General features: G+C 38.4%; 1 protein-coding gene across 1 annotated transcript in view; it reads right to left on the reverse strand.

Moving 5' to 3' along the window:
* LOC150100631 (fibrillin-1-like) overlaps positions 1-18,341 on the reverse strand; it is a 1,594,375-nt gene that overhangs the window by 120,992 nt on the left and 1,455,042 nt on the right. Inside the window, exon 62 of the mRNA XM_090401848.1 lies at positions 15,503-15,622. Within this exon, the coding sequence (XP_090257974.1) occupies positions 15,503-15,622 (120 nt within the window). The remainder of the gene's footprint in view (positions 1-15,502; positions 15,623-18,341) is intronic.

Consider the following 18,341-nt stretch of genomic DNA (forward strand, 5'->3'; position numbering starts at 1 on the left):
AGGGTTAGTGAGAGACATCATTAATGTACAGGAGAAAGAGTGCAGGTAAAAGTACAAAGTGATGAGTACCCTGATGAGAGAAAACTATCTACAATAACATGAATGACCAGACAGGAAATTGTGATTTCCCTCCATCTCTTTGTGATTGGTAACCCAATCACAAAGTGAAGGAGGGAAACAATGAGACAGTAGCTCATGAAGAATACTTCTATGTCAGACCATCATATGCTTTGGAAATATCAAGAGTAATCATGTGATTTCTCCAAAATTTTCATAGCTTGTATCAAAAAGTGGTTAAATTTAGCTGTGAGATCTGCCATGGAGCTACAGTGGTGTAATCCATACTGGTGATCACTAATTAACTGTTAGCCCCTAGATAGTGAAGAAGTTGGCTGTTAATGATATTCTTCATTACTTTTAAAAGTACTGTGACATAGTTTGCTTTCATGGATGTGGATACTTCCATGGAGTCTGAAGACTCACCTTGAGAGATGCAAACTATCCACACAAGATAGCTTGTATAAGTGATAAGAGATAGTGTTAACTGTGAAGTACAAGCCTTTAATATAATTGGAAGGATACCATCTGGATCAGAAAAGGTATTATTATAATTGTGTGGGCACCTCCATAGAGTCTGAAGACTCATCGTGGGAGATGCAAACTTCACCACTCTCCACACTACATGCCAAAAATCTAGTCCTCACACCGTTACCAACCATACTCTCACTCAACTTCTGAGGATAACATAATGTCCCCCCCCCTTCCTCTAGCCAAGTGCTGAAACATTTCCCCTGCATCAATTCTATAAAACTCTTTAAGTAACTTAAATGTTTTTATCATTGCTCTCTTTTTTTTTTCCCCCCCTAATAACCAACTTTTGCAACCAACAAACTTTCAAGCTATCCTCATAGGGATGATTCCATTAACCACTCACCATGATGGATTCTCTCCACCACTTCCTCAATCCCAAGAAACTCATATGACAGATGTGAGCACAATAATCCAGATATGAATGCATCAATATATGAGGGCCCTATATCTCTACTTTTTAGTGTTTTCGTTAATAACCAAGCAATCCTATGAGCTACCTTGGCTACCTTAGCAATGTACCCTCTAAACCTCAACTCTTTATCTACTACAATCCCAAATCCCTAATTTCATCAGTTTCCTGGAGTACAGTTATATCTGAGTAGTACAGAGCTTGTAATTTATTTGTCGCAAAATACATAACTGGTAACTGATATCTTTTGCCCATACTGACAGTATATTTAAATCATCCTGCAAGTTATCTCACATTGCCTTGATTGATATTATCCCACCCAACTTTGCATTAGCAAACAATTGAATATTATCTTTCAAATTATTTTCTATAGCATTTATGTATAAATTAAACAGTAATGGTCCAAGCACAGAGATTTATGGCAGACCACTATTCAACTCCTCTCTCCTGGATTCTGCACCTCCATATACTATTTTTTTGGTATCTCTCCATCAGCCACCACCACACTCATATCATTAGTTTCATATTCATCTCCATTTGTTCTAGTTTCTGTGACAGAGTTCTATCTGGTATTCCATTAAATGCCTTTGAAAATTCCAGAAGAATCATTGTGTAGCAATTCTCTTCATCCAACTCAGCAGTCACTCTATTATAAAAAGTTAGTAAATGACTAAGGCACAATGCTCTCCCAGAGTATTATATTCTTATCTATCCATTCCTGAATTCTCTCTTTGATCAACTTTTCCATTATGTTTACCACCACTACTGATATACTGATTGGTCTGTAATTTGCTTCTGAATCTTAGAGCATCCTTCATGCAAAGGAATTACCTCTTTCCACTCTCTTGGGAATTTGTCAGAGCCGAGATTTAAAATAAACAGCCCATGTACATCTTCCTAAAACATGAACTGATATCCAATCAAATCCATGTCCATATTTATACTGAGATTCTGCAATATCCTATCCTCAAATTCATCAACTTGTTCTGACATTAGACAACATTGCGTAAGTCATAGCAATAATCTCACTTGAATGTTATAGCCTTGAAAAGTGGTCACTCAGAACTCAACTATTTTGTTTGCTTCTGTCCATTCACTATCATCGGTGCTTGTTAATGTTATCTTTCCATGGTCATTCTTCCTCTTACTTGCCATATAATGAAAAAACTCTTTGGGATTTCTTTTGGCCTGCTTAGGTAATTTCTTCTCATAATCTGATTCTGCTTTCCCTACATGCTGGTCACCTTTCTTGCCCAAGCCTGGTGCTGTACTATTTGTGAGCATGCTGGCCATCTTTCCCCTTATCTTCCCTTCACAAAATTTTCTTTTTTGTAGCTCCTGCTAAATGATAATTAATACTCATCCATCTAACTTGCACCTCATTAACCCTCCTGACAATGTGTATACAATTTGATATTGCTTCCTACAGATTCCTCTTGACTATCTCCCATGCACTGTTAGCATCCTTTCCTTGCCAGTTTTTATGCCATGGCAAAACTTCAAATTTTCTCGTAAGCTTGTCATAATCATTTGACTTGTAGTTCCTTTCCTTTAGTGTTACACGGTGATCAGCATTCATTTTAGACAACTTATGGACTGTACATAATAATAATTAAAAAAAATTTTTTTTTAATTAAGGTCATCATCTGGAGCAGGGGTTCCCAACCTTTTTGTTTCCTAGAGCACATTCTAAAATACCAGTAGGGCGACGGGCACCATCTATTTTTTCGGAATTGCAACACTACTGTTGCACAACAAACAAACACAATTATCTTTAAAATTAACGAAACAATATGTTTCCTCCCAGTCAGTGTTAAAATTATAGGTTCATTGTCTTTTACTTGATTCACTCATTTTAGGATTAAAAATCAAAATATTTCAAAAATTTAAGTACAAGACACCATTAAAATTATGTGCATATGAACAGATAATGAACAACTGCGAATGCGCGTCTACTTTACATTGTATGCATTTAATACTCATCATGTGTCATTAACGCATGCCATGAATTGTTGTGTGATGTGCACATGATTATTTCAAATTATACGGGACACGGTTGAACAGTGGCGGGCACACACAAATTGGTCGACGGGTGCCATGGTGCTCGCGGGCATAGGATTGGGAACGCCTGATCTGGAGTATATAAATATATATATATATAAGAGACAAGCTAAATTACATTTCACACAGCATGCTAAAGAGACAATGATTTGATCAACGGTTATTCTACTGGCCTGATCTCTAGTGAAAATAAAATAAAATAAAATAACTACAAGCTATATTCTGTTTAAGACAACATCAGAGAAAATTATTATTTATAAAAAAATTATTATTTATAACACGGTTGTAGAGTCCATAATTTGCCTAAAATGACTTGTAGTTCCATATATATATATATATATATCCCTTCTTGACGGAAAATTCCATGTTTTGCAACCTCCTAAGTCAGACCTCTTGTCTTATTGATAATTCTCCCCAGAGGCAATGCGGACAGTTTAGTTATGGATAACTCTATAACTAAGATTTCCTTCCTACTGTGTGATCTTTCCTCCTTCCAATCTATTTCCCCATAGTCAAAGTCTCTCATAATCATTTCGTCCTGCACTCATTGTACTAATTGCTGATGCAAGTCAACTATATCATCCCTAGAACCTCCTGGCCTACAGTAGTGACAAGTGTATATTTTGTCATATTGGCCTTAATCTGATATGAATGATATAGCCTTGAAAAGTGGTCACTCAGTAACTCAACTATTTTGTTTGCTTCTGTTAAGTCACTATCCTCAGTGCTTGTTAATGTTATCCTTCCATAGTCATTCTTCCTCTTGCTTTTTTTTATTTTATTTTATTTTATTTTTTTATGTTGGGTCCGTATACGAGAGGTTGGAGGAACCAACCTATAGTACTTTAGTACCGTATATGGGTAACTTGCCACATAATGAAAAAAACTCTTTGGGATTTCTTCTGGCCTGCTTAGGGACTTTCCTTACATTCTGGTCACCTTCTTGCCTGCCCCTGGTGCTGTACTGTTTGTATTCAGTCATTTTGTGAAAAGTGAGGTGTGCTATATGTACTTGTTTGATTATATCGATAACTTGTGGATATTTAAGGCAGATGGAAAGAAGGTGTGTGCAAAGTGTGAGCTGAATGAGGATTTGATGAGTGCTAATATGTTCATAACTGAAAGTGCTAGTAGCAAGAATGCTGCAAGGAGAATGAGTACTCGTCTGATAGAAAAGGATAGTGTAAAAGAGCAGTGAAAAATTGCTAAAAAAGTTTTGAAAAAGAGAACGAGCAACCTGAGAAATGTAACAATCGATGGTAAGAAAGATGAGAGTGGTGTGAGTGTGACAGAAGTTATAAAACAAAGTGCAGTTAAAGATAAGGCAGTGAACGGCATTGACTGTGAACAAGTGTGTATGTATAACTCAAGGTTTGAAAATTCAAAAGGATGAATAAGGGAGAAAGTGTGATGCAAGGTTCGAAAGTTCAAGAATTCGGAATGAATGAATGACAGTGAAAATGTGATGCAAGATTCAAAAGATCAGTTGGTTAAGATGAGGAAAGAGATGAAATGGATGCAGAATGAAGTTAAGAGAATTCAAGATATGTATCGAAGAGTGAAAATGATGAAAAGAAATAATGTTCGTATAAAAGAGGTAATGAAAGACCTGTGAGTGGTGTATGGTGATTCAATTATTAAAGGCGTGCTAGATGAGAGGATACATAAAGTATGTTTTACTGGAGGTAGAATGAGTAGAGTGACTGAGGTATTAAATATGAGAAGTAAGCGAGCAAAAGAATTGGCAGTTGTAATAGGTACAAATGACTTGACTGCAAACAAAAAACACATTGGATTGGATATCAGGAGGTTCTTGAGATGGATAATGATAGGAAAGGTAGTACACATGTTGGCCAGGTATGATAGTGGTTAGATGAGGTGGAAAGCAAGGATTATGAATGATATGTCAGCAGAAATGTGTGAGGAGAAAGGAGTACACTTTCTTAATGTGGGGAATGAGTTTGATAGATGAGGTGAACTGTACAGGAGCGATGGACTGCATTTAAGTGGTTTTGGTATGAATTGCTTGGAGATACTGCTGATGGAAGGTGAGAGCAGAGAATCTGGTCATGTGGTAAGATGTGGAAGAACAGGAGAGTAAGACAGAAGAGATTGAAGAGGTGGTTATGAATGAAGAAGTGAGCAGCATGAGTATAGAGAATGAGAGAACAGGTCTGCAAAACAGACAGGGAAACGGTGAGGCTTAGGGTGGACAGAGGAACACAGTGTGAGAAAGGTAGATGCTCCAGAAGATGTGAATGCATGCGTAGGCAAAAAGGGAAGGGGATCAAGGGAAAACAGTTGGACCTGAAGAGGGTTTGAAGATGAATAAGGAGAAAAAGAAATGGCTTGAGTTAAGCATGGAGAAGTCACATCAAATAAGTGGTGTCAGTGGAACTAGCTGTAGATTCAGGAATAAGCTGGTGTGTGTGTATACAAATGCTAGAAGTGTAAGAAACAAGGCAAATTAATTGGTTACATTAATTGAGTGTGATTACCCAAATAACGTTGGAATGAGTGAGACATGGTTGGATGAGGACGACATCCTAAGAAATAGAGATACAGATGGAAGGGAATGTTGTGTTTCATGAGGATAGAAAGGGTAAAAAGGGAGGGGGGCAAAGTGCTATTGACGATAGAGAAAGAGTTATGCACATACAAAGTAGTGATGCAAGAGGGAAATAGTGCCAGTGGTTTTGCGGCAGTATGGTGTGAGATAGAGGGTGAATAGAATGAAATACTTAGTTGGATGTTGTTATAGACCTGGTAATGTGGATGGTAGCGACTATGAAATGTATAAATCAAATTAGCCAAGAAAATAAGAAAAGGATGATTATTATGGGTGATTTCAACTATTGCAATATAGACTGGGATGATGAGATAGTAACTAGAAGTAAAGAAAATTAGTTTCTTGTGTTTTTGAGGGACAACTACCTCAGTCAGTATGTAACAGAGGGCACAGAATGATTGAGGGTGTTGGATTTGATCATCTTATCAGAGGATGTAATTATAAATGAGGTGTCAAATCACCCTCCAGTTGATGAGAATGACCATGAAGTGATCACCTGGGTGGTTGCCAGCAGTGTGAGACATCTGTGAGAAAAGCGAATATGTGGAACTAAAAGGCTGGTAATTATGAAGAGCTCAGGAGAAGCTAACATTTGTAGCATTAAATGAGGATTTAGTTGGAAAAGAAATCAATGCAGCTTAGGGGTATTCAAGAACTATCTAGTAGAAGCAATGGTTAATATATTCCAAGGGTCAGAAGGTTAAATAAGGTAAGTGTAAAATGGATGAATGAAGAGAATAAGCATGCAATACAGAAAAAAAAAGTGTTATGGAGGCAGCATAAGAGAAGTGGTAATAACCAATTCCATGAGGATTACAAAGACCAGGCAAGGAGGGTGACTGGTTGGTAAGGGTAGCAAAAGTGAAATATGAACAGCAGTTAACTAATGAAGCCAAAAAGAATCCTAGGGAGTTGTTGGAGAAGCTGGCAAGAACTAAAATCCAGATGTGGGTTGACAACAATGGCATTATCTTTGATGGACAGCATGGATTTGCTAAAGGGAGGTCATATTTTAGTAATCTACTTACTTATTACAATAAGGTGACAGCTTCCTTGGACAGAGGAGCGGGGTATTATTATTTTCGGGCTACTCCAGGGAATCCTTAGACTCATCAAGGGAGGCCCTAAACATCATGTCCACACAACTATACGACATTCTCACAGTATCTATCATACCTTGCCTTGAACTCGCTTACCGTCATAGCACCCACAACAGACTCTGGCAGCTTATTCCACTCATTTATCACTCTAAAAGTAAAGAACCCAGCTCTAACACCACTGCTAACCACACACTTGCCCAGCTTCCATAGGTGTCCCCTAGTTCTCCCACCACCAATCCTATTCTCAAAAATATCTTCTGGATTAATCTTATAGAAACCCTTCAGTAATTTGAATGTCTCAATCATATCTCCCCTTTTTCGCCTATCAACCAGTTTCTGCAACCCACAAATCTTCAACCTGTTCTCATATGGTTCATTCCATAGACCTGCTATCATCTTAGTCACTCGCCTCTGGATCCTCTCCACCTCCTCCCCATCAAGAAGGAACCGAGGTGACCAAATCTGGGCACAGTAGTCAAGATGAGGTCTTATCAATGCTCAGTACAGAGGTACAATAACTTGCTTGTCTCTGCTCGTCAAGGTATTTTTCAACAACCAAGTGAGTTGATGAGCTGATTTAGCTACTTTCGCAATGTGTCCCCTAAACTTCATCTCTCTATCCACCAACACTCCCAAGTCCCTGGCCTCATCAATCTCTTGGAGTAGAGTTCCACCCATGTGGTATACTGCTGCTAATCTTTTCACCCCAAAATGCATAACCTTACATTTTGTCACATTAAATTGACATCCATTCTCCTTAGCCAAGAACTCCAATCTATCTAAGTCATCCTGCAAGACTTTGACATCTTCTGCATTCACTATCGCCCTCCCCAACTTTGCATCATCAGCGAACAAATGAACTGTTCCACTTAGATCCTTCCCTATATCGTGAATGAACAGATTAAACAGCAGTGGTCCAAGAACAGAATCCTGCGGTACCCCACTAGTCACAGGCCGTCTTTTGGACTCCACTCCTGAATAAACTACTCTTTGATATCTCTCCATCAACCACCCACCTATCCATCTCACCAACCCTATATCCATTCCCATATGTTGTAGTTTACAGATTAGAATTCCATGTGGTATCCTGTCAAATGCCTTTGCCAGGTCCAACAGTATCACTGTAAACCCATTTCCCTTATCCAGTTCAGCCGTCACATTGTTATAAAACTTGAGCAAGTTACTGAAGCATGATCTACCCTTCACAAAGCCATGCTGTCCCCTGTACAGTATCTCATTTTCATCAATGCATTCCTGTATTTTTCTCTTGACTACTTTTTCCAAGACCTTGACAACAATTTCTGATATGCTGATTGGTCGGTAATTTGCAACCATAGTCTTGGATCCTCCTTTATGCAGTGAAACTATTTTCCCCTCTTTCCACGCCTTCGGGACTAAACCAGACCCGAGACTCAGATTAAACAACATGGTCAAGGGCACTGATAATTCATTAGCCGCTTCACGCAAGACCCGTGCCGGTATACCATCCAATCCCACAGATGTATTCACATTAAGGTTCTGTAATAGACTATTCACCTCCACTTTATTCATCACAATTCCTGTATAAACTAATGGCTCCTTCATTTTTTCAATGTCACCACCTGGATGATATACTTTTGCAAAGTGCACGCTCAGTAACTCCACTATATCGACTGGTTCAGTGACCTCCTTACCATCGTCATTCCTTAAAATCATTTTGCCATGTACAGTTTTTTTCTTACTTGCAGCATATTGAAAGAACTGTTTGGGATTCTCTTTTGCTTGCATAGCTAGTTTCCTTTCATAATCGGCTTTTGCTGTTTTTACCACACTCGTTACCCTTCTGGCCTGCACTTTATACTATTCATGTGCCTGCAGGTCACCCCTTTCTTTAAATTCCCTCCACAGTTGTTTCTTTTTTGCAGCTCAAGCTTAATGGTGTTATTCATCCATTTAACCCCTACTTGGTTTACTATTCAGACCCTAGGTATACAATCAGCCATAACCTCCTGTAAATGCTCCTTGACCACTTCCCATGCTCTATCGACGTCCATCCCTTGCAGTTGTACATGCCATGGCACTGATCCAAGCAATCTCCTAAGCTTGTCATACTTGCCAGCACGGTAATTCCACATATACCCTGTCTTAATCAAAAATTCCATACCTTTAGCCACCTCCCAGGTCAAGACCTTATGATCACTCTCACCAATAGGTGGCAACATGGTCATATTCATTACAGTCAAATTCTCAGATGCTATTACCAGGTCAAGCACTCTCACACCCCTAGTATTTTCAATTACATGCTGTCTCAGATAGTTATCCCTTAATAATTGAATAAAATCCATTTCCTTCCTCACATGTGTCCTCTCCTCCTTCCAATCAATGTTATCATAATTAAAATCCCCCATAATAATTACCCTCCTTCCACTCATTTCATCAATTTGTTTATGCATACTATCTCCACCATCTATTCCATCACCAGGTCTATAGCAGCACCCAACTGTATATTTTATTCTGCCAGTCTCAATCTCACACCAAATAGCCTCAAATGAGCTCCTTTCAATATCCTGCAATACAACTTCAATTCTCCTTGGCTGCAGTTCATCAGCTATCATCAATAACATCCCTCCACCCATTTCATTCTCTCTGTCTCTCCTAAACACACTATAACCTATCCCACCATTCTATCCCACTAACTATATCATCTTTCGTCAGCCATGTTTCACTAATGCCAATAACCTGGGGCCAGGAAGAGCCAATCAAAGCCAAAAATTCTTCCTTCTTGTTCCTAATACTCCTGGCATTAGTATACATGAAATGCAGTGATCCCTTTGTCCCACCCCTATCTTGATGCGTTATTCTAAATGTCCCATTCCCATTGTTTGTCCTTAGTGCTGGCTCAGGTACATTATATACATTTTTACACTCAACTGTCTCACTGATGTCTGCATATCCACTCCCCCCCCCCATCCTTGGTAGTTCTAGTTTCTCTGGTTTTGCACATCCATTTTCACTTCATTCAGCAACACTTTTTCCAGTCTTCGCACACCAAGTCCATTCAAATGCAGGCCATCCATCTTGTATAAGTCCTTTCACCCATCAAACTCATTCCACACGTCCACGAATTCCACACCACACCACACCGTCTGCATAACCTGCGCATAATGTCATTTGCGATTATGGCCCTCCTTCTAAACTCCTCTCTGTCATACCGTGGCAACAGACTCACCATTCTCTCTGTCACTCTTTTCTTTCGCTACCTTTAACAATACTTTCAAGTCCTCTCTCATAAAAAACTTATCACCTTTCAATTCATTCGTACATGCCACAATTATTAATTCTTTCACCCTCTGTTTTTGCACTCTAATACTCTCACTTACATCCTTAAATTTCGCACCCGGTAAGTACGATTTAGTTACACTCCCATCTATCACTCCTCTTAATAACGAGTCACCATACAACACTCTTTCCTTCATTTCAGAAACTCGCCCACTCTTACGCTGGTTATTTACGTTAGCCGAATCACTCTGGAAAGAGTTTTGCAGGTGCTCTAATTGTCGCTGCGCATTTTGTGTCGCTGCGCATTTTGTATCACTGCGCGCAACCTAGCGATCTCACTTCCTACAAATAATTCCTCATTTTTTTATCATTCAAACCATTTTCTCTCTCTGTATAGTTGCTCTCACTCTTTCTTAGATCACCGCTCTCATTGCCATCTTGTACATCGCAATTCCCTATCAAGCCACTATTTTCACTCACATTCTGGCTTTCTTCAACCATAGCTATCTCACAACCTGACACATAATTCAACTCCTCACTTTGCTTACACTTTCTGCACATTCTCCCACCACTATCACTTTCAATCCAAACTCCAGCCTCATTCAGGAATGCATACATTCCACACACATCACATTGGACAAATTCTCTGACATTATAGTTTTTGAACAATGGCATTGTATTTTTGGACACCATTATCTTACGTCGCATTGGTGCCATATTCAAATCTATGAAATGTATCGTTAAATACTAAATTAAATAACGGAATTTACACCAAAATCACACAGACACCACAAGCTACCAAAATTAGACAATATTACGTTATGATTTTAACCTATATTCTAATTTTCATTCAAAATTATACTTAGCTTTCGGGAGCTCCCTGAAAACACGACCAACCGTCTGGCCCTCTAGCGGCCAACTGTATACTTACATTTTGCAAAGGGCTTTTGACAGATTACTGCATGATAAGTTGATAGTCAAACTAGAGTGGATGTGATTGAATATTAGATTAGTGCATTGGATTGGGACTGGCTATCTGATAGGTATCAGCAAGTTATGTATGGGAAAGCAATATCCAGGAAGAGGAAAGTGGTGTGCCACATTGGTCTGTTTCAGGGTCATTGCTGTTTAACTTGTATGTGAATAATATTGGTGAAGATTTGAATGGGGATATTCAGTTATTTGCAGATGATGCAAAGTTGGGATGAACTATGAAGAGTATAAGATGTTTTGGCCTTACAAGAAGGCTTGAAGGAATTGAGTGAATGGGCATGGAAATGGGGATGTGAGTTCAATGTTGCAAAATGTAAGGTTTTTAAAGTTTGGGAAACAAAGATGGGATGTAGAATTTATGCTTGGTTGGGATATATTGTTGCAGGTGAAGGAAATAAGAGATCGTGGGGTGATAGTGGATAATGATCTGTAATTAAGAGGACACTTTGTGTCCTCTTAATTACAGATCATTGTGAGAACCACATAAAGAATTCTGGGAATGATGCAGAGGACAATTTTTCCATTGTATAAAGCTTTGATTAGGCCACACATGGGCTACTGTGCACAGATTTGGTCACCTGGTTTTCAAGAGGATGAAGAGATGTTGGAAATGGTCCAGCCACAGCTGACTAAGGTAGTTTCTGATCTCGGGAATGTCGAATATGAGGAAGGGTTGAGAAGATGCAATATGCAGAGTCTAGTGGACAAGAAGAAGAGGGGAGATATGATAGAGACCTACAAGTTAGTGTGATGTTGTTATAGGATCAAATGTTTCGAGAGGTTTTACATAGACGGTGGGAGATCAGGGAAGAACCAGAAGACATTCCTGGAAGATGTATAAGAAAGGTGTGAACATGAGAGTGAGAAGTAGGTTTTTTTTCATGCAGAGTTGTGAATGATTGGAATGCCTTGCCTGAGAGTGTGGTGTCTGCAGAAAATTTGAGTGTGTTCAAGGTGCGGTATGATGAGCTGTATATGACAAAAGGACCACCTAGGTGAGTCTTTGACTCCATAGGGTCTTGGGATAATAATTTCATAGCAGACCGCTTCAAAAACTATCATTCACTGGTCTGTCTCTTATTCATTTTGGCTACAATTCATCTGCTATCATCAGCAGTATCTCTCCCCAATCCTATCTTATCTATCTTTCTGAAAATACTAAACACTTCACATTGTATCCCTGTAACTACATCATCTGTTGTTAGTCAAGTCTCACTAATGCCTATATCTTTTGGCAAAGTTGCACAAGCCAATGCCCGTACCATCTTGTTCCTGATACTTCTTGCATTAGTATATAGAAACTATAGCATCACCTTAGGCCTCCAATCACCTTTGAATCCTGAGTTGACTACCTGATTCAATATTGTTGTTTGAAAGACTAGATTTTGCATTATTTTTTATCATTCTTGCCATCACTCACTCAGAAACCTAATTCCAAATCCATTTAAGTGCAGTCCATCTGCAGTACATACATACTAAGCCTCTGTAGCTCAGTCAGTATAGACGAAGCCCTTTGGTCGGAAAGATCTGGGTTAGATTCCCGTCAGTGATGTGAGGAACCTTTATCTGGTCTCTTTCGACTAAAGGTGAGTTAGCCGGTCTGATACGGAGGTAGAGGTTACTTAAATATAAAGAGCTAATAAGCTTCATTTTGGTGATATAAACATTATTTAAATTAAGGGGATATTAAATCCCACATTGTTTAAAAACCGAATAAGAAACTCCAAGATTGGAATCAGAGAGTTTCATGCCGAATATAGTAAACTATATAAAGTATCGGTGACCACTAGCATGAGCTAATGCAAGTGACCCTAGTACGTAGTACAGTACTGGAGAACTCGCAGCAAAGTCGGTAAAGTTCTGATCACTATTCTTAGGTGTTTTCCATAATGTAAAAACACATTTCCTAGGAAATGTGTTTTTACATTATGGATGTAAAATTCGAATCCCAGCATGGGCATGGATGTTTGTGAAAATATCAGTGGTGGTCAGCGGTAGATGGCGTTGGTGTAGTTGCAGTCAGTTGGGGATTGAATGATGGTGACGGAGTTGAAGAGCAGGTGCTCTCCCTCGATGAGTCCTTGGACTCGCTGGAGGTGTCAAATAATAATATAATAATAATAATAATAATAATATATAAAGAATCTTGTCTAGGATGTGAAGAATCTTTATAAGTGCTTCTCAACTAAAGGCAAGTTAGCCAGTCTCATGCAGATGTAGAGGTGTGTTTTCCTCCCAGAAACTCAGATTTTCATCCTTCAAAATAGACAAACCAACAGAAAAATACACACAATTTATGGATAAAAATTACAATGAATAGCATTGTAATAGTTTCATAATGGTGCCATACATGCTCACATTTGCTGGTCTGATTGGCTGAGTGGTTACCATACCCCCTCTCCAACAAACAGGTTGCAGGTTTGAATCCTGCCATGGGCATGGATATTTGTGATTGTCTTTAGGTGGAAGATGAATGTCATCGCCTGGTGTGAGACCACATTCCATTTATTGGAAGCCTGATGTGGCCTGAAAAAGTGCAATGTTTGGTCTCTAGAGACCAGACCATAGTCTGGAAACCCTTTCCAGAATATGTAAAAAATAAATGAAAAATGTAAAAATATATAAAACTGATAAAAATAGCAAAAAAAAAAAATAATAAATAAATATATATATATATATATATATATATATATAACCTGCCTATAATACAAAACATACTATAGGTCTGCAAATAACCTTTCATGGGTCGGAGAAATAAAAAAAAACAAAAAAAAAAACATGAGCCTCATGGCTGTAGTATCATGATGTGCTAAATAAATAAATAAACAATTAAAATCACCCATAATGATCACCTTCCTCTTGTTCACTAAGCCCACTTGCCTATACATTTCCTGGCCTACAGCACCATCTAATTAAATATTTCCTCCTTGCATCTCACCCTGTATAAGCACAATTCCAATGTTATCATCAACAGCACTACTGTCTTCTAATGTAGATATTATGGGTTCAAAATCAGAAGTTGACTACAGCCACTGAATTTGAACCAGCTGTGTAGACAGACACAAAATACAAGTATTCCAATACTGCATGCTTGAAAGAGCTTCTGGTAGACTAAAGGAGGGGTAGAATGTTTCATTAACCTGCAGAAAGAAAAAGCTGCATGGTGATATACAAATGCAAACGGTAATGTATTTGATGCATCTGTGTAATATTGTTTAACCTCATATCTAGTGCTTCTAAGAGCATTTTGTTTGTAAACTAAAGGTTAATATAGTAGTCTGATGAGTGCTGTACAGATTCACCCAGTGTGGTTAAATAATAGTTGGCCACGTGGAATGGTCTGGCACAGATTTTATTTTGGTAACATATAGCAAAGACAACAATGACATTGAAGTGAGAAGAGTGGTTCATTTGTCTTGACATATAAACTAGGGGTTCATGAGGTTCGAACTGTTCACTGGTTGCAATTCTTATGACTTGATAGTGGACAGGATACAACTACTGCACGGTACTCTCTTTCTGGAAGAAACACAGACTTAGGATCCATAAGTAAGTTTTGATCTAATTAATGCATGATACAATCAGTGAGCAAATAACATCTGTCAGTATTGAAAATGTGGAAGGTAAGGTATGAAGAATCTTTATAACTTTACTGCACTTATCTTGCAACTAGTGCATGTGAGGGAGGAAACTAAGTTTCTTGTCAAATATGAGGCCCAAGAAATTGGCTTCCAGTGTGAATGGGATTAAAAAGTGTCCTAGTCTGAGTTCTGGATTGCAATGAAGACCACATCTGCAGCAAAAATGCACACGAATTGTCTTCTGCTGGGAGAATCTAAATCACAAGTACCCATGTTGAAAGCTGGTCAACGTCTTGCTGCAGCTATCTCTCTATGATCCTTATATTATATGAATGACAGAAGATGGCAAGTTCATCCCCATAGAGACATTACTCACAGTTGGGGAAGCTGTTTGGTTATCAAGTTAACCTTGAGTGTAAAAAAAAAAGTATAATAAAAACTGAACCCTGCATGACCTCTTCTTCGTGGGTATACATTTGGAGAGTGTGGTTCCTACTTGGAATATTTGGTTGGATAAAAAGTTTGTGATAAAAAGAGGAAGGTTCCCTCTGAGGCTCAAATTGTGTAGGTCTTTCAATATTACAAATCCCACAAGCGGTGTCATATGCTTTTTTTTTTCCATACAAAAGAAAACCAATACTAAGTGATATTGTTTGTGTTTTAGGAAATTTTCCACAAATATCATTCAACCATCTGGATTAGATAGTCGATGGTTGAATGATATTTGTAAAAGCTAAATTGTGTTCTGATAATGTTGAAGTCTTGACAAGTAATAGACTAATTTGGAGGAAAATTGCAGGTAGGAATTTAGTAATGATGTCAATTTTTCATGTAGTACTATCGTATCCTGTACACCCCTTGAGGGTACATGGCAGTAATTTGATGATGATGATGATGAATAATTTTTTTATCATAATTTCAATGTAAATATTTAACTTACCAACACATTGATTCCAATAATAATGCTGTAAGAAACCATCAGGACAGCCGCACCTATAACCTCCAGCTAGATTTTCACATCCATGTGAACAACGTGTATCATCAATGCACTCATCCATATCTAAAAGATTAACAAAATAAAGGTTAAGACACATATATGTGGTACTTTATTGATGTTCTGACAGGAATAGAAGTAGAAGGGTTTAGCATATTTTGGCAGGATAGAAATGAGTGGTGAAGTGTTATTTATGAAAAGTGATAAGTTGTGTCCTGTCAGTGGAGAGAACTGGGAACAAAATAGCAATGACAGTTTTGAGAGGGAGAGACCTTTCCTGTTTTTTTGTTAATGATACTGTCACTGAACTGCATTAAGATATTCCATTATTTGCAGATGATATGAAGCGGGAGAGGAGTTATTAGTGCTGAGAATGAGGAGGATAATAAGCTGGAAATATGGGAAAATGAATGGGGATATTGATTTAATGCAACGAAATGTAAGGTGTAATGTAAGGTAACTAAATGTAATTCCATGCAACTTTGGAACCCACAGAATCCAAATTTAATGCAAATTTGGAATCCACAGATGTGAAGCTTACATACTCTGTTGGTGTAACTATACTGGAGTAAGGAAAGGAGACAAAGGATCTTAGGAGTAATAGTTGATAAAAATTTGAAGTTCAGGGGAGATATTGCAAAGGTGGTGAAGGCAACCTGGAGAATTACTGCAGTACTGAGTGGAATGTTGATCAGTAGAGATAGGGAATATTTCTGTTGTATAAAACTTTAATCATTAATTAGAGAATTCTTGGATTATTGGGCTGATGTGGTCACAGAGATTTGAAAGAGATGATACAAAGATAGATAAAGATAAAATTATGTCAGAACTGGAATGTTGGTTAATATGACAGACTGAAGGCATGTAAACTGTACAATTTGGTGGATAGAAGACAATGGTGTAATATAACTGAGACATGTTAAAAATTATATTTGGTCTTTGTTAACTATAATTAACACAATAGCTATTTGGATTATAAGACCATAGGTTTAATATATATAAATGTACACATCTGTCGACTAGTTTCACTAGCAAAACTGACTAGCTTTGTCAAGACTAAATGGTGAAAAAAAAACTACTAGATGCAAAAATGAAGGAATGCAGTAACGGTTTACAACAAAATTGGAAGGCACCGTGTGACATGGTATGAGTGAAGTGATATACTTAAGTCATTATAAATATGCGTTACATAGTTTCTGGGTTACTGTAGTTCCGTTAAACTTAATGAGATTCTTCCATATATCCTTTAATATTACTCCTTGGTTTCTATTAAGGTTGTTACCTGTTCGTAGGACCACAGCAGCTTCTTTAAATAATCGATATCTGTAATCTTCCTCCACGTAAGGCATTGAGCAGTTATCCCAATCTATAGCATGGCTTGAAATTGAGAAGTGATGCGCCAAACCAGAGGTGTCCATTCTTATGATTAACATCTCCGACATGTTCTGTTTAATTTCTAAGCTTCTCGAAGTTTGGCTTGTATAATAGTCCACATGTAGACTATCATTCAAACAGATAGAGGAGACAGCCATGGGTTCACCACTCTCTCCTCACCCTTGGCCAACTTGTTTATGGAGACTTTTGAAGAGAAAGCATTAAACTCTGCCCCACAAAAACCTATCATATAGTTTTGCTACGCTGATGATGTGTTCGCTATTTGGCCACATGGCTCTGATACACTCCTCTCTCCTCTCTTTCTTAACGCACTTAAACAACCAACACCCCAGAAGCAAGTTCACCCTGGAAAAAGAGGAAAACAGCAGCTTCCCTTTCTTAGACACACTAGTCACCCGCCAGCCTGATGGAACCTTGGTTTTCTCAGTTCATAGAAAACCCACCCATACAGGCATGTACATTCGCCAACAAACCCCCCCCCCCCCCAAAAAAAAAAACAATATGGAGTTATTAAGACACTATACAACAGGGCTACACTAATCTGTTCAAATGACAATGCCCTAACCACTGAACTAAATCACATCCTTAACACTTTCTCAGCCAATGGCTACAACTTCCAAAAAATACTAAAACCAGTAAACCACAGCACCCCCCCCCCCCTTCACACACACACACAAAAAAAAGATTACTCTAAATCTATCACCATTCCCTACATCTGGGGCACCTCACTTGACCTCTTGTTACAGACCACACAGAAAACTGGCATCCCTTATCCGCTCCATTAAAGACCAGCCACTTCCCCTAGACCTACCTGGTATATACCAGATTCCTTGTAGCTGTAAGCTGTCCTACTTTGGCCAAACAGGAATATTAGAATATCAGAATTTCGGAACACAAGGATTACATCCGGTTTCACCAGTACAGCCACTCTGGGCTTGCAGACCATGCTCTGGATACATGCTACAGAATATGGTGGAAGAAAGCCACAGTAATACACAGAAGCAAGTATAAATCTGAAAGACTATTCATAGAATCTGCCTCAGCCCTAAGGAACATGCCAAACCTCAACAAATTTGGATGCATGAGACTGCCTCAAATTTGGGAGACGTACATCTTGAGAACTTCAGCCCAATGGCCAAGAATACTTAATATAGCCCGCTAGGGTGCACCATCAGGACTTTAGGAAGAACAATAGTTTCCTTGCTTCGAACTCATTTGCTGTTTTAATGCCTGCTTCGAACTCATTTGCTGTTTTAATGCCTGCGTGCATGTGTCTTAATCTTAATGTTCCCATGAAGATGGCAACGTGACGTTGCCGAAATATAGGAAGTATATATTAAAGTTTATTTTAATTTATATACCGGAATACGTTGTGAATTCCATATGTTAT

Source organism: Typopeltis vanoorti, chromosome 12 (genome assembly GCF_054136105.1).
Source record: "Typopeltis vanoorti isolate ZY-2024b chromosome 12, IOZ_Tvanoo_1.0, whole genome shotgun sequence".
Classification (NCBI taxonomy): domain Eukaryota; kingdom Metazoa; phylum Arthropoda; class Arachnida; order Uropygi; family Thelyphonidae; genus Typopeltis; species Typopeltis vanoorti.